Source organism: Aulostomus chinensis, chromosome 13, assembly GCF_037954235.1.
Source record: "Aulostomus chinensis isolate RoL2024-O1b breed Wild chromosome 13, RoL_Achi_v1.0, whole genome shotgun sequence".
Lineage (NCBI taxonomy): Eukaryota > Metazoa > Chordata > Actinopteri > Syngnathiformes > Aulostomidae > Aulostomus > Aulostomus chinensis.
The window spans coordinates 20,759,791-20,778,104 of NC_141332.1; the positions used below are offsets into that span (position 1 = coordinate 20,759,791).

Below are 18,314 nucleotides of genomic sequence, written 5' to 3' on the forward strand. Positions count from 1 at the left end.
GAGCAGGCAGGCTCAGCATAGCTTGGATGAAACAAGGGCTTATTTGAGTTACTGTTGACTTTTTATCAACTCAAACAGGTCTGTCCATCCCTCTCTGACCTCTGCCATCAGCAGGGTATTTCTGTTCAGAGACCGCTGCTCATTAGATATTAAAACTTTTTCTGATCATTCTCTAAAACATTCTGAAATATTCAAAACTATTCTGTTCTGCCAGTTACACTCGAAGTCAGTGAAATCACCTTTGTCCCCATTGCAGTGCTTTGTTTGAATCTCAGTAGATCCTATTGAGCATTTCTACATAACCTACATGAACCTATACAACTAGAAAGCCCCGGAGGAACGTATGACATAGCAGTAAATGACCTTCTGTAACCCACATCTTTCTGAGATACTTTGAATTGATAGAATTGGCATCATCCACAAAAATGTACTTTACTAAAGCCTGAGTGTTTATCTAAAAGAAACATCAATAAACATAACTTATGAAGATGTGGGTATCGCATCAGGTCTTAAAAGGTAGAATAACCCAGTTGTTCCATCAGACCTAAATGTGTTTCTGTTGCCTTGTTGCTTGAAAAATGAGAAACATCGCTGTAACCATCAGTGTAACAGGTATACCTAATAAAGTGGTCGGAGGAAAGTAAGTGGGACTCAGTTTCAGTTGCTCTGTGATTACAGCATGTCTTCCTAGTACAGAGTTGCCATTAAGAGGTCTGATGAAACAGGAGAATGAAGAGCACTGCTCACGAAGGGCACGGACCGACAACCCGCTGTCGAGTTCTGAGGTAACAGAAGAATGTCCAGTGGTACTGACCACAACTTCCTGTGTCTGCATCTGCCTCTTCTGTTCCTGAGAGGCAGAAATGGAAAACTTTGTACATTAGAACTTTGAGATGTGATATCTGCCCAGTTATAATACAATTTCATGAAGAAATAAATAAGAGTGATCACTGCCCTGAAATTTAAAAAGGCTCATTTTACAGGGCTCAGTATTTTACCATGTATGCTGAAAATTCTAGTTCCCATTTAAAATGGGTACATTTGAGATGATGCTCTTGAACAATAGATCCCTAAGAAAATCTCCATTTTCTTACCTATGTCAATATTTCGTACTTGAACAGATCACACATACACAGTTCACGGTTGTTTATGTATAGACAGAAATGTACACACAATTCTCTTTTTGGAAACACAAATTGATAAATAGCCTGAAAAGTGTTGATAATAAACTAAAGGGAGCAAAAATCTGCCTCCCAGTAAATAAACTTGCTAGCATCTGTCAGCTGACTTTATCAGACTGAGCCCGTGGCAGAGGTCAAACAGGTCCTCTACACACAGGCTCATGCAGACACAAAACCATCTGGTGTGTGGAACACATTGCACGCACACTCACCTACTGTGCGCACACACACACACACACACACACACACACACACACACACACACACACACACTACATAAAAACCACTAGAGAGAGAGAAAGCTGTTGCCTGACTCGGCCTGGGAGCTGCAGCTCCTCCATATTTCACCTTCAGGCCGGGGAATCACACTGAATATACAATATGGCTGAGAGTGAAACAGGCTGCCTATTTGATGAAGAACTACCCTTGAGCAGCTGCACTTACTAGCCTATGCTCTTTGCACTCAGGCCGGCCAGTGGCTGCCACATCTATACATTAGGGCCTCTGATGTAGGCCAATATATCAGTATGAAAATAAACATGCATTATTTGGTCTCTCATCTCTGTCGTTGAGTTAAATGACCCCTTCATGTGTGACAAAAGCAGCAGTCTTCAATACAGACAGGCTGCCAGCTGAGCAGTAAATGACAGAAAGCCAAAATAAATGTGTCGCTCGCTGGTGAGGAAACTCAAACATCTTGCAAGCCAAGACTTCCTCAGTCAGTAGAAACCACATCAAAGCTAAAAAAAAAAGGAAAAAAAAAAAAAAAAAAAACGAGAGTAAATATTGAACTGAAATTCTGGCCAGAAATACAACTCAAACTGGAAGCTCAGGCTGCTGTGTGAGGGCTCGAATTATAAGCAGCAATTATTTCCGAACAAGTTAGCCATAACACATTGATAAGGTAAAGGCCAGTGGGTACAGAACAATTATTTTTCAGGTGGCCAAAAAACAAAAAAACAACAAAAAAAAAAACTGGACTGTACTGACTGCAGAAAGGGAGATATTAAAGTGCTGAATGTTCCACTAGGCTCAGCAACATCCAGGTACGGTAAAAACAGTCATTTTATGGATTGTTTTTTGAGAACAGCAGCTCATTGCACCAGGAAACAATGCTGACTGAGACCAAAGTTGGTATGGTTGCATGCTTTAAAGCAATAATAGCCTGTTGAAGGGAAAGAGGACTTAGATTATAATAATATATTTCAGCATGCCAGTCTGCAAAAACGCTTTTCACTTGAATCCTCCTAAGTAGGATTTTATTTTAAACAGATGTGTGTGACCTCACTTGCACACACATTATCACTGCTTTGATTCTGGGCTAAGTCTCAGTTGTGTACTAGCTTATTTAACCCCTGCCAGACAGCCGCAGAGACACACACAACACACACAAACAGAAAATGCACGGCGTAGCAAGTTTTGAATGAAATTCAGGGCCATCCCTAACAGTTATTCTTGTGTAAAATAACTAAAAGAGGAAAAAAATAGACAGAAGAATTTTTATGACGATGTACTTCCACCCACAATGGTCCCCTTTCACTTGCTACTATGGTCATGCTGTACTCCCTGGAGAGTGCAGTGTTTGTACAGCAAAGGAAGTCTGTGAAAAGAATGGACAGATCCCTGAGGCCTGATGAAAACACACTGGTATCCACATGATAGTTTAACATTTCCTGCCACAGCGCAGATATATGTGGAGGAGAGTTTTCTCCAATGATTTGGTCCTTGAGAGACCATAAAGGAAGACAACAAGCAGTCTTTCCTGACGTCATGCAGCCTAGCATGTACTCAAGCGTGTGCCTGTACGCACGTGTCACCCAGCCTCGTACTTACTCATCAAGCGTCTGCTTAGAGAGTTTAACAATAGCCGTTACAAGCTTGACAGAATTTTTGAGGGGCTTTTTTATTATTAAATTTCATTCATGTGAGTGACATTTTTTTGCTTCACAACACCTACCTTCAAAATGATGTTTTTTACAAGTTGATGGCTGCTGATACAGAGAAGAGTCTGTTATTAGTGTGTGTGCCTGTGTGTGTGAGTGTTAGTACAGGACTCTAAATCACACCTTACATTTTTCATACTGAGATTCAAGGAGACTTACCAATCAGATATGATCATTAATGTTCCATTAGACCCAGGACTGCACCTCACTCCAGAGTCCTCCATTATTATAGCATACACACTATAATCATGCTAAGCAATGTTCCATTTGGGGAAAGAAAACGGGGAGCAGATAGTAGATGGCACAAAATGTTGTTAGATTTGAAAATGGATACAAATGTAAATGCCTCAAGATGTTACTTCTGTATTATCCACTCACAAATGTGGATTCTTAAGCACAGGGAAAAAGTACATGTTTACCTGTGTTCTGGACACCCATAGAGATGGACACTCACCCAGCGGCTTGTGGCCCTTCATGGGGGAGGGAAGGGAGTAGGAGGAGGGGGCAGAGGTTTGGACCTAGGTATCTGGCTGAAGTGAGGAGGCACCTCGCCTTTAGTCTTGCTACATTCAAAGTACTTACTGTCATATGGAGTCTGCACTGTTCACTTCTGATTATACCTGTGATGTCTGCTCTTGGTGTACTTTGAGTATACAGAGCTTTAACTACCGGTAGAGAAATGAACTTTTTAATGTAAGTATCAAAGGAGACAGGTATAGAACAAAATGGGATAAAGTCTAATTTTCCAGAAATCATGTTAACAACAGGGAAATCAGAGATTACCAACCTCTGCTTGTTTGCGCCACATGTCCAGGTTCTTGCGCTGAGCTTTGGAGAAATGGTCCCATGCCTTTTGTTTGGAAGCAGCTTGGAATACAGACACAATCTGCTCAACTGTGGCAGGATGCAGGGAAGGACCAGAGACCATCCAGAGACAGAGAGACAGAGAAAGAGGGCAGGTGGGAGGGAGCAGAGGAGTGAGAAAGTGGAGTCAACTAGGGCTCTAAAGAACTTGTGTGTGTGTGTGTGTGTGTGTGTGTGTGTGTGTGTGTGTGTGAGAGAGAGAGAGCGTGTGTGTTCTGACTTACCTGCTGATGCCAATGCATCATCTTGTAGTTGGGTGTCAGAGCGTTCTCACAAGCAACTTAAATATGTTAAATAAATCATACATTCTTCTCACACATGTAAATGATACCTGATATACTGGTTTCTATCAAACAGCTCCTTCCTGCCCTCAGCACTGCAGCGCCGCTACTTCTGGTTTAAATGATCCAGTGAAATATCATACAAATTTCTGGATGACTTAACCAAGTAATTTGCTGTGGATTTTGACGCGCCTCTGATGAATTGTACTAACCTTGGTGACCTTGTCTTTTCATCTGCACAACCAAAATTTCAATTTCTCCAACTATCAGCAAATCCAAAGAGACTCCCATCAGCCTTAGCTGTCATTTACATGTGGCCCACTGACAGGCTTGACTAGTGGTGAACATGGTTAACATTATACCTTTAAAAGATCAAGACACATGTTGATTTTGTGAGTATGATAGCTTGCTGACAATAGTAATTAGCTCAAAGCGCTACTTTATTCAAGTACAGCCTTACAGAGACACTAACAATGGCCAGATTCTTGTTAATTATTTGTTTAACAAGGAAAAGCTTACAAAGCAAGTGCCAGCATCCAAAATTAATTTACAACACTGTTGACAAGTGTGCAGCTCTGCTAAGGCAGTGGGCTGCAGATCCAGCCCAAACTCACCTTAATGAAAGTGCCCAGTGGTCTGTATTTCGCAAATCTCCAAGATACTTACAAATTAAGCCTTCAGTATGGCTGTAAGGCTGTAACTGTAAACTGGCCCAGCTTATTTGGGTCAAGGCCTCTTCCTAGAACCAGACCAGGTGCCATTTTATGTGACAGCAGCTTCTCTGAGATGGCGGAGTCTGTGTCCTACAGCATATGGGAGGTACGACTATATCGATACACTGCAGTGATGATAAAATCTATCTTCTGTCATGTGGGTGGTCATGGAGGACTGTATGGGTGGTCTGTGTATCCCTGAGGTCCTAATGTACACAGGAAGTCAATGAGACCACTAGCTAGGTGTGTGTGTGTGAGTGTGTGTGTGTATCTGTGCGTGTGTGTGAGAACGGTGCAGAGATCAATAGCATCTTCCAAGTACCCTGTAATTTGATGGAGCCGATCGATAGCAAAGGCAAAGAGAAAAGTGTACAGACTTTCAGGGCTGTGAGCTTTCATGCATATCACACACACACACACACACACACACACACACACACACACACACACACACACACACACAAACACACAAGTAGTATTTGGTAAGGAGAAATAGTTTCAAAGTGAAAGAAAGTGCAAAACGTGTTCTGCAAATGTTGAAATGAGGGATGATGGCTGATACAAGGACAGGAACCCTCGCTGGATTCTACCAGAGCACATCCTAACATACGTCTACATGTTTTTCTACATGTAAGTATTTATTCATGTACATAAATCATGAATTTCATGTTATTTTCTAGGCATGTTCACATTCTATTTAGCATGCATGTGGTGGGATATCTGAGACACATTGCTGCAGGCACTGTTTTAGACCAGTAGCTGCACAGCCACAGCCTGAGTGGAGCAGTAGACTTTGCCTTTCATCAATTCAAATGAGCTCACTGTGCATTTACTGTGTATATTCGGCCTGTGCAGTATTCATGCTATGAATGTGTTGGTCTACTTACTATTTTCAGCTGAAAGCAACCTGAATATTCTCCCATCTCCTCCTCGTCATGGATGCTATACTTCTCTTTAATGAAATATTGTGTGTGTTGGTAGTTACTTAAACAAGGCTGGGACACTGAATCCAAAATTCTTTTGTCATTTTCTTTTTTTGTTTTGTCTATTCTTGCTACATCCATAACACTGATTTAGAACAGTGCAGCCGCTCTGCGATAAATGCCCCCTACATACGATCACACCAATCAGGTACTGAATCTGTTGGATAGAAGTGATTTACTTTGAAGGTCACTCTGGAGGCTGTAATTGGTGGTGCTGTTGAACTGTGCTGAGTATCTTGCCAACCCAATATCAGAAATGTCCTAATCCTCATGAAGGGAGGCTGTGTAGCAGGGCATAATAAGAAAAAATTATATGCTGCAAATGTGGGAAGTCGGTGTCACACATCACCATTCCCTAAATTGTCATTGCTCTTTCTTTATCTTCACTGCAGAATTTCACGTGATTCTGTGATTGGGACAAACTCGATCTGTGATAGGTTAAATGCTGGCGTGCTCATGTTTTTGTGTTCAAGGATGCAGGAAAAACAAAAGCAGTATTTGAGGGTAGCTGTAATATTCCACATGACATCGTTGGCCATGAAAAACTTACCTCTAAAACACCTTCTCAATAACAAACTACCACAGATTAACATGAGGCTCTTACTTATGTTCTTGGCATCACATGAGAATTGATGAAGGGGCTGTGAAAATTAAAAGACTTACTTTTTTTGCAGCATTCAGTGTTTCAGCACTCTCACAAGGACTTTTTCATCAACAGGGTTAGTATTTGTACTGCATTGTGACTCAGAGTCAGCTTCTGTAGCTTGTATCAATCTATAAAAACTTACATCACACCCAGAAATTTGGCAATTCATATTCCCATTCTGTACATATACTGCACAAAAAGGAGTTTCTTTCCAAGTGTGAAGGATCCTGAACTTATATTTGGCTGAAGTAAAAAAATTCTTCACACCAACACTGCACTGTACATTCAGATCTATAATGTGCAGAACATAAGACTCACACTGAGCCAGTATGCCAGCCAGAGCGGTCTTGAACTTGTCTTTGGCTTCCTCCATCTCCTTCTCATGCTGGCTCTTTTCACTCATTAATCGGCGGATGTGGCTGTTGGAGGACTGGATCATAGAGTAGAAGTTGTTGGCGTTCCTACGATTGACTTCGCCTCGTTCCAACCAGGTCAAGAGCACACGCACCGCGTCAGCAAACTTGCAGTCGTCTGGCCAAGAGGTGAGGACACAGAGAGGAAGAGTCAGGTTTTCCTCAATGAATAATATCTCCCATTTTAAGTTCCATGACATTAAAGGTGTTGAAAGACATAAAACTTTGGAAATGTAATCTTTGAAAAGAAAATATAGCTCAAATGCAAACAGATTAAAGAATATTTAACTTACTAAGTGGAAATAAGAGAAGCAGAAGTCAGAATTAATATGAACAAGGATGAGGAGTAAGATAAAAAGGACAGGTGAGTAAAACTGGTTGGAGGGATTTGCTTGATACAGTTTGAAAAGGAAAAAAAAGAGGCAGTGAAACCCAATCAGTAGGCACTTGGGGTATAAAATTCCTGGGTCTCATCATGTCATCAAATGAAGTAATTGTTTTTTTTGGATAACAGAAATAAAACTGGTCTTTAAGAAGGGCTAAACCCATTTTTTTTTTCTCTGGGAAAAGTCAGGAAACTCATAAAGTTTAATCTGCACTAAATAGCTGGGCTGTGCGTTTCTACAAGAGCAGCTTAAAGTGATCAGAAACAAATCTTTGTCCAAAAGAATGCTGTGTTCGAGTTCTTTACAACAGAGCCAAGAATGGGAAGAACTAAAAAAGACACACGCACAGATGGAGAAGCAGAAAGTTACAGCTATTCTGTTATCGGGCAACTGTGTCTGAGACCTGGAAGTGTCATTGCTTATTAGTGAAACAAGTGTGTTCAGCCAGGAAGGCAGAGGAGAGGGGAAAAGGGGCACAGAGGAGAACACAGTGTGCTGAAGTCAAGTCAAGTCAAATCAATTTTATTTGTATGGCGCCAAATCACAACAAGAATTATCTCATGACACTTTACAAGTAGAGCAGGTCTAGTACCACACTCCCTCAATGAATTTACAGCCAAAAATTCTCCATGAGCAAACACATCAGGCAACATTGGCGACAAAACCTTCCTTTTAACAGGCAGGAACGTCGAGCACATCCAGGCTCAACAGGGACGGCCTTCTGCTTTGACCGGTCATGGGGAAAGACAAAGACAGATAATGGAGGAAGACATATAGACAGAAGGAAAGAGAGGGACAGAGATGAAGAGGGAGAGAAAGGGAAGAGACTGATTGACAGATGGGGACATGAGCAGGTGGGGCTACGGGTGGAGAAGGGATCATAAAAGACAAAGAACACGATAAACGTGAGAAGCATGTGCCGAGGGGAGGGGAAAGTGGTGCATTGCATTAAAAAGGCCTTGTGTAACTTTAGTTGAGAACAAACTAGCTAAATTAGTTAGTGCATTGAAGAACTACTCCGTCAGTTTTACTAGCTGTAGTCTAGGAACATTCCTATCAAGTATGTCTGCATTTGTTGTCCTTGGCCAAAGACAAAGACACACTTGCAGAGCCCAGTTGATTCATGTGGTGGCCTTCTGTTTATAGCCTGTCGTATATATGTTGGCTAAAGCGCGCTGGTGTAAAAACCTGAAGAAAAGTTGCTTTAGTGTCTCATAGGACTTGTTCTTTGTCCAGCAGAGGGGGCTCCCTCTCCATAGTTTTCCACTCATGTTAGTGCTGTCTGTAGCACTGGCGGTCGACTAAACATCACAAAGGTGTTGCAAATTTGGGTGTGAAATATACATAGATCATGTGGAGTGTGTTGAGGTTTGACTTCACATTTTTATTTGCTCGTTGTTGAGGTGTACTTATGAAAAGTAAATGAATGTGTCCGTCTTGTACTCTCCTGTAAAAACACTGTGTTTTTTCCTACATAAGCTAGCTAGCTCGCCCTGTCGCTATTCCCGTGTCAGCTGACTGGATGCAAATATGTGTACATTTTTATTTTCATACGTCATGTAATTTAACAGTAGCATTGAAGATATAATAGATCAACATGCCTATGAACTGAACATTTCCACTATTTACATTTATGCTCGTCTGTTTTTCCAATTTTAGGGTGTTTCATAGAGTGAGGAGTGGCCGAAACGTCCTCACTAAGATGGTTTGAAGCTCAAGATGTGCTCACAAAGAGGACTGCACATGCTTTATGCGTTGTCAGCATCCACATCTACAAACCTTTGATCTTGTCCCCCAGCTGGCTGCACTCATGCTCAGAGAAGTGGACGATAGGAGGGGGGGAGGGCGGCCGCAGGCGATCTTCCTCCATCTTGCGCCGGTGCCGCTCCTCCCTGGCCAGCATGCGCTGACGGCACTCCCACTCATAGAGGTCGTCTCTGGCCTGGGCAAAGTCCACGTGGAGACGGCCAGTGTCTTTTTTGTCTGTGCTGGAGCCCAAACGGATTCTATAACCTGGTGAGTCAAAGGAGGAGGCATTTAAATGGAAACAAAAGAAGACGTGTGGCGATGGAGTAGCAGATTAAAAGAACGTAAATTTGGGGAGAACAGATGGGTCAGCAGGGAACTCACATGCTAAAATGAGGTTATCGCTCTGCTCAGACAGTTTGATAACATTTTCTCAGTGTGTTGCGGCTCCTGCAGGTGCTTGTATCGCTATGCTGCCTTTTTTTAGTTTTCAAAAGCTGCATCTCGGGTTTTTACTGGATATTTGACGGTACAAGGCAAAATGAATGCAAAAAAACCCCCAAACAAATACATAAATATGGCTTCCTTGTTTGCACTGAACCCTGAGTCCATCTAATATTTGACAGCATCCCATTCACAGGTGAGGTTCACCTCCTCCTTAAATTGTGCTTTAAATCTTTCACATCTTGTTGCACACTATTCCCCCAAAACAAACTAAAAAGAACAGTTGAATTGGGGAGAAAACATGCAGCACTTTACTGCAAATGAAAAACCTGCCAGGAGGCACAAATTTCATTCAGCTGAGCAGCAAGATAGACAAAAGGGAGCCTGAAAGAGTAAATTTACACAAATGTGCTTTACTTGACATTTTGTTTGGTTTCATCAGGGCCAGTAGTGAGTCACTCTCCATTATACTGCACAAATTGTATTTAGTCCATTAGACAGATACAGTAAAAGAGAACAAGAGTGTTTATTGATTGTACCTCTACACCAACTCTTTCTTTGTCCTCGTCATTATCAGTTTTGCTTGTTGGAGCCTTCATTTTAGAAGATGTGTTGTGGCTGTAGGGTTTTGTTGACTGACACCCTCTGTTCTTTTGTCAATACCCAAGACACTGAGGAGAGGAAATTACCTCTCTGGCAAAAACGAGAGACCACAGTATCCCTCATTACTCTCTCTTTTCCCCACTATGCCCCTCTTATCCTAATTCAATTGTCACTGGGGGGTTGTAGGTTTGAAGTGAAATCATGCCCATTTTGTGAATTAATTGGTTGAAATGATCAGAGTGTCTCATGTTTTGGGTATGTGAGTGTGTGCTCCAGCCAGACACTGTAATGATGCCCATTGTGATTCACTGGGAGGGTCGACAAACACTCTTCTCAATACAGATATGGGGGGTGTCCATGGGAAAAGCAGACGCAAACAAGGACTGTGCGTCAGTTTGGGGGTTCAACTTCAGTCGTCTTGCTGTGCTTCAGGCTCAACCATGACTTCAATATTTCATATGAGGAGATCTCAGTGCAGATCTCAGATGGATATACACTATATATATATATATATATGTATGTGTGTGTGTGTGTGTGTGGGGGGGGTATTATTTATTGGAAAACTACATTGCTCCGTCATCTGGCTAAAACATGGACCTCAGCTCCACATCTTACAGCAAGAATAATGGCAGACTGAATCACAGGAACTCACACACGTCCCCACGCATGCGTACACACACACACACACACACACACACACACACACACACACACACACACACACACACACACACACAAAGGTGCTTCAGCACTTAATAATGCAGGGCAGACTATTGAGTTTGCTGCTTTTCTTTTATGGGATTTCTTTATGTAGGTATGTATGACCAAGAGGTGATTTATAATGAACCAAGCCTCAGGGGGAGATGGTCATCTTTTCATGGCATTTGTTAGTTTTTTTGTTTGTTTGTCAGTAAACAACATAAAAACTACAAGGCTGATTTTCACCAACCTCACTGAAGTGGTGTTTTGTGGGACATGGAAGAACACATCCAATGTTTTGGGCAGGTTAGTCTTACCAGGAAATTACTCTTTAATGCTTTGATAAACCTTTGACGGTGGGTTGATCATACCAATCCTAAATTTGGAGAGATTTTGTTATATGGTGTTAAAAGTCGTCAAATTTGTATTTTACCTAAGAAAGGGAAACTGTAATGACCGAACTCCACATGATCAGACAATTCTTAGACTTCACCTTTGATGAGAGTCCTGGCATGATGTCATTTACAAGCTGAATTTAAGTCAGTCATAGTGCCACCTAGTGGCTACAGGAAGAAAGCCTGATGGAACAAATATCTGATTTAAATCATCACACCTTGGTGTCTTCACATGATGCATAGCAACATAATACAGAGCAAGTGTGTATTCTCCAGTGCCATCTAGTGGACACACAAAATCATATCAGTACCACAGTGCACCCGTGAGCCTGGTTTGTGCAAAATCTTAAGTTCCGCTTGCCAGAGGGAGGCGTGCTCAGAGTATTGATTTTGTCCAGTGTGAGCCACAAGTTGAACTATATTTTAAATTACTTCACTCCTAACTGATTTACAATAATAGTTCATCCAGTGAAGTTGTTGAGGCATATTTCTTGTCTTAAAATATTCTATCTGTGACTTAAATTCCGATAAATGGAAGTCTCTTGAGTAATTTCATGACTGAACAGGCTGTAGAATGACTTTGTAGAGTTTTACCTTAGATTTCAACTTCATTCCTGACAAACCAGTTTTTTTGTGTTAGTTTGGTGAGACAGATGGATTGGAACACTACAATACCCTTGAGCCTCCAACAGCACAGCTTCAGAGAGGTGGGCCGTAGTGAATACAGAAGATTTGCTTAATTCACATAAAACCGACCCCAATATGGAAATAAACTTGTTGTCATGACATCAGTTTACCATCCATCCATCCATCCATCCATCCATCCATTTTTTACCGCTTATTCTGTTCAGGGTCGCGGGGGGGCTGGAGCCTATCCCTGCAGCTTTCGGGCGAGAGGCGGGGTTCACCCTGGATGGGTCACCAGTCCATCACAGGGCCAACACATAGAGACAAACAACCATTCACACTCACAGCCACACCTACGGTCAATTTAGAGTATCAATCAGCCTCGTCCTCTCTTGATGTCTTTGGACTGTGGGAGGAAGCTGGAGTACCAGAGAGAACCCACACAGGAACAGGGAGAACATGGAGACTCCATCAGCTTTCCAGTTCTGTAATATTTATTTTCTACAGGCTGGTTCGGGTGCACTTAACAGAACCGTAATCTCCATGATTAGATGGTTGATCTTATTTGAATGCATGTGCAACGTATAAACTGGTGCCTTCCACGAGCTCAATATTCATGAGTCAACTGGCACGAACACACTTAACACCAATAAACAACTCATAAAATAGCGATAAAGGTTTTACGTTGATCACGGCTTACCGGATAGGAAGAGAGCTTTATCCACAGTGAACTCCTCTGCAAATCTAATATGGCAGAAGTTCTTCTTGCTTTTTCGGATAGCGGTGATATCGCCACACTGTCCAAAAACCTCCATGATAAGCTGCTCAGTGGCATTCTCTGGTAGACCACCGACAAACACTGTCTTACACCCTGGAGGGCGCTCTCTTGTCGCTGGAGGGGGGAGATCTGTTCAAAGGTGATAGAAAAAAAGAAATTCAGAGTTATGTGACTGGTTTGAAGTATTATGGCTGTGGCTGCTAGAAAATATTCAGAAACCCCATAACAGTAAAACTTGATTTAGAGTATGAATTATGCTTTTTGAGAAACTGGAAACAATTTGTCCAATGGTGATGGAAGAGACTGTTATGATTAAATGACTGCTGGAAATGGTTTTGGAAGACCAGAGGAGCAGGTCTGATTTCCTGTCCTGTATTTGTTTAGAAATGTACAGAAAAACCCAAGCCACAACAACATTACAATAACAGAAGACGAGAGGGAAGGCACCAGAGAATTGAACCTCCAGTCTAAAATATAGATTTGATTTTTTTACTTGAAATGCCAACATTTGAATACCACCAGACTCAATAAATATCAAAAGCCTGGACGAATCAATACAGCAAATAAACACAGAAGGAAAAGCATACAGAACAACAAATGAGAGCCATAAAAGGATGGAAACCTCCAAAATAAATCATCGCTGACTGTCTGGACACTGAGAAGATCCACAAAGATGTTTTACCCTTTGACTGATTGAAAAATAATATTGAATTTAGGACCATATTAGAAAGGATAAAAATAAAATTTATGGAGAAAAAAATTCCCCTTAGTGACCTGAACATTAGTTTTCAATTTTTATCACAGCGTCAACATAATATGTGATCCAGGAAATGTTCCGCTGAGGTAAAACTCCAAAGATATGCAGACATAGGGAAATATAGGCCTGTATGATAAAGCACCTCATTCATAAGGCACAAATGACAAGAAGACCCTAGAGTCAAGTCCCAGATTGAGGCTGTGAATAATAAGCGGCTGGGTCAGAAAAAAATTTACATGAGAAATTTGTATTTAATATGATAAAACACTTTGAAAACAGGCCACACTCTGGATCACATTTAAAGCTCTGCACTTCTGACCTTAAAAATAATAAAGCTAATGCATGTATAATGATAAATTGGAGGAATACGCTTAGATTGTATTTTTTCTGTTAGATTACTGTGAATATCAAACTATTCCATGCATGAAAATGAAATCCTTCTGGCCACAAAGTGATTGCAAATCTTCTCATGTGGAAGGTCCCCTGCATTGCAGCATTCACTTCTTCAACACAGATGAGTGTTGACTGATCTAATCTCCAACAGATCAGGCTTCTCATCCATGATGAATGTGATTACCCGGGTCCATGAGGAGGGAACCAGCTAATCAGCAGAACATCGAGGATGCTGTATTTCTGGATCTGGATTAGCTTGAAAAGCCTCGCAGTCACTGTAACCGACGACTCCCTCTGCCTTCAGAATTGATACTTGAGAGGGAACATGAGACGGCCCTCGTTTTGATACCTGAGGCCCCGAGTGGAGGATGTGAAGTGTGGTCTTATTCAAGACTGAGCTCTGATTTGACGTGATGGATGTCTGTGGGAGAACACGGAACGATACCGCAATGCAACCCCAAGAAATCAGGTTTCTCTGTGGACTTGCTGGTCCCACTCTGAGCTTCGCAATTTGGGAATTTCATGGTGTAACGCCTTCAGATTTAGAGGACCCAGCTGATGTTATTAAGCATGCAGTGTTAATATTCACAGTTATTTGTTTTTTTATTTAGTCTTACTCCTGTGTCAAATGTACTTGTCAGTTATTTATTCATTCTCATCTCGTTCACATAGTCTATCGATCTAAAAATCTCAGCATTTAAGTCTTGTTTTCACCAAGTAGTCGTTTTACTCAGTGAAATGTCTCTTCAGGTTTTTGTGCAGTGGATTTTGATTTTGTTTTAGTCACATTTTGGTTATTAGACCTTTTTTTTGTTAACTTGGTCTCATTGTAGTCAACTACATCTCTCGAAACCTTCATCTCATTTTGGTCTGTTTGATTATTGTTGGACTAAGTCTGGTTTTTAGTTGGCAAAATTTGAAAGGGCACATTTTCTTATTCGTTTTCATCTATGAAAGTAACACTCATTTATTCAACAATTGTTAGTGGGAAGAGTTGCAATTTGAACACAGATTAAAGAGAATACATCATATTTCTTCTGGCAAAAAAAAAAAAAAAAAAGCAAGTGTTATCTTCCTGTTGTGAAAGCTCCTTGTATTCCTACAGTACTCAACAAACTTTCAGCTGATCGCGTCCAAGGTCTCCACCACCTCACCTGTGAATGTAGGGTTAAAGCAGAAACACTGACGTGAAGTTTCATTCCTTGACCTTCAGAGTTGGCAGATAAAATTAATTTTTGAGCTGGACAGAAACTGAAAAGGTGGAGCTGTAAAAGCCTGCAACAGCAAGAAAAAGCTTTGTTGGCAGATGCAACAAAAATTAACTGACCTTTTTTGGGTAGCGAAAACGGCTGATGGTGGTGATGGCGATTATGAGGAGAGCAGTGAGGACAGAAAAAAAAAGTAGTAGTGCGGCAGAAGGTCAGTGTTTTATGTTCTAATTTAGAGAAAGAAGCTTTTGTTTTATCACTGGAATTATCCGTTAACTTGTAATTTGTAAAGTTGGTGATAACTCCCAGCATTTTTGTTGGAACGAATGTCAGCTACTTGCTGTGCTACTGAAGACCACCGTTCATCACATTAGCTGGTTCTATGCAAATTAACCTGATAGAAGATATAAATAAGCTATTCTCAACTGCCTGATAAAATGGTTATACATGATATACAATCTACGATAGCATTAGTGCGTCTTCTCAGTGAATGCATTTTTATGCAAATCAAGCAAGCAGGTGAACCGGCGGCGGAGAGAGATGGAGGACGGAAGGCAGCTTACGCAGGATATGTGCGAGTTGAGCTGCTGGCAGATTGAGTAATTTCTTGTTCAAATTCTAACTCGATGACTGTGTCCCTCTGAGTAACTGTGAAAAGGAAACTTCAAGGCTGATCATTTTAAAATGCAGACAGAAAACCCGAGGACAGAGAGGAGAGGAGGGTGGATGAGGGGGTTCTGTGTTGAGAAATGCAGAGTGAATTCAAAAGCAGCGTTATATTGTGTAGAACATTATGGTGATTTCAATAATTTGTTAAATTTATTCATATATAAGGAGGAGCATAACACTAAGCATACTGAAAATACAATGCAATCCTTGAAAATAACCACATAGTTGAATGTGTGATAAACTGAAGTCTTTAAGGTCTATTTCTTTATATTCTATTTACTCACTCGACTCATTACAGGTCTGAAGAGACTGGATTTGGTGGCTGTGTACAAGGTTTTTCATTATTTTTGGACCTACAGTAAGTGTATGATTTGCATTTGAGGGAATGTGGATAATGTTTTTCCAGATATTATCAAGTGCAGACGACGAATAAACTGTGCTTTTATTTTGACACACCAGACACCTTAGACAAATATCGAGGCTGTTCTTAAACGAAGACAACTGCTGCTCCTATGTCCTGCCCGCTCCCACAGGACCGCTGCGTAGCCATCCACCAGCTTGCTACACAAGTCAGCACATCCATCACAGACACTGGCTCACCCCTTTTTATGGTTGGAGGGTCGCTAAAGGGAGGAGGCTTCCACCCTTGAAGGACTGTTATTCAGAAGATTAACTACATTTACTCACACCCAACTAAACATTAGGTGCCGCCATGTCATCCGAGAACAAACAAGAAGCAGGAACCCACGCATGGGGAGAGCCATCACATCACATATGGGAGCGGACGTTCGCAGACTCTAAAAATACGAGGACATCCTACCTTTCAATGCGTCTGTTTACATTAGAACAGACAGGGACAAACATGACGCCAATAGAAACTCTTTGGAAAGAGCAGCACTTTGAAACAAAACACTTAGCAGGTGATTGGATGAACCATCTGTCTATCAGGCCCCAAATTCAACCAATCAGATGAATGAACTGGCACAGGAGCTGAGGTCAGTTCGTAGAAGAGCTAACAGACTTGCTGTCCTCACACTTAAACCACACCCTTACCTCCTCAAAGGAGGCTGATCTGTCCAAACTAGGGATGGCTCAATACCGTGTTTTATGTCTGACACTGATAGCTCAGCACTGAGTATCTGATGGGACTGATACTACCTTCTCTCTGGGTTACTCCTGACTCTTCTCTCTTCAAAACAGGTGACAACATGAGCATGTACGTAAGGGGATTTGGGCTAATGGATCCGACTGGATGATATTCATATCCTTTTCCAATTTCTGATGCGGTGACTTGAGCCAGTATCGAGCCGATATTGGGTCGGCATCCTTGGTCCAGACCACAGGGGGGCTCAGACACAGACGCAAAACTTGCAGTCTGACAAGATGGCCTCTCAGGTAATCTTGTGATTTTGCCATGGTTCCAAATGACCTTTTTCTTCACGAGCAGTTACATTTTTAACCACTCACTCACTTGTGTCAACCAGCAGCATGTCACTGCATGTGGGGGAAAAAAACAAAAACAAAACGAAACACAACAAGATCTACAATATTTAAGCGTGATTATTTATGTAAATGGGACATGACTTGAATATTGAAAGTACTTGAAGAAAAAGGGTGACATCCTCTCTTCCTCTCTGTCATATGAGAGACTATGAGATGGAGATAAAGCCTTTCCAGCCCAGAGACTCAACTACCCTAAATCCCCATGGGCACGGGGAGGAGAAGCACGAGCACAGTCATGCCCATTTAGGAAAAAAATGGAATTACCGCCTCGTCGCGTATGTCTCTGCCAATAAAGGCCTGGAAAGTGTTTTTGTAGAACATTGTGATGTCACAGTCATCACTTCGTGATTTTGACTTATTAGACATTTGAGTTATATTTCTTCATAATCAGCAAATCTATTCCTGGATTACATCCAGAGCTATGTTTTGTGAGGTCACAGCGACCTCTAATCAGTTCATCCTAGAGAGCGATTGTGCCAGATCCCCTCAAGGCGTTGCTGCGATATTGTACTCACAACAATGGGAGGGATGGATGGACAAGTCAAAAACATCATGCCTCGGGCCTTGGCTGTCGCCGTCGCACAGACATAACAGAAATGATACTCCACCACTTTAGCGCTGATAGACGAGTGGGAGGAAGCAGCGGCAAGGTGAAAGAGGATTGACGTCTGAATGGGGGAGGGTCTGACTGAAGAAAATGGAAATGGAAGCAGGAAGAAAAGAGATGATGAGGATGCACACTGACAGTGAGGTTATTCACACTGAGAAGATGGAAGAAGGGGAGAGAGCTTGAGAGCTGGGGGAGGGCTACAAGGTTGTTAATGCTCAGCTAAAGGTCAGTCGGAGGTGATGCTGCACATGGTGTCAGGTTGTGTGTGCAGCTGGAGGGTAATGACTACCTCCAATAGATGCCATATGCATCCTGGTCACATGAATGCCAGAACTCTCATTATAATATTAGCTCTTAGCCAGCACTGCAGCCAGTATCAATACATGTGTCCCTTTGTTCTTCACAGAGTAAAACTCTCCCAACTCTCACCTGCATTCCTAAAACATCTATCACTGCATCAGAGCACATCTAT

At 41.7% G+C, this 18,314-nt stretch overlaps 1 protein-coding gene across 3 annotated transcripts in view; it reads right to left on the reverse strand.

The window, feature by feature from the left end:
- Nucleotides 1-18,314, reverse strand: part of enox2 (ecto-NOX disulfide-thiol exchanger 2) — a 161,703-nt gene that overhangs the window by 24,468 nt on the left and 118,921 nt on the right. For all 3 annotated transcript variants that reach the window (XM_086222046.1, XM_086222047.1, XM_086222048.1), the window contains 4 exons: nucleotides 12,625-12,831; nucleotides 9,190-9,423; nucleotides 6,930-7,142; nucleotides 3,912-4,018 (listed from right to left, as the gene is read on the reverse strand). In XM_086222046.1, coding sequence (XP_086078172.1) covers nucleotides 3,912-4,018; nucleotides 6,930-7,142; nucleotides 9,190-9,423; nucleotides 12,625-12,831 — 761 coding nt within the window. The remainder of the gene's footprint in view (nucleotides 1-3,911; nucleotides 4,019-6,929; nucleotides 7,143-9,189; nucleotides 9,424-12,624; nucleotides 12,832-18,314) is intronic.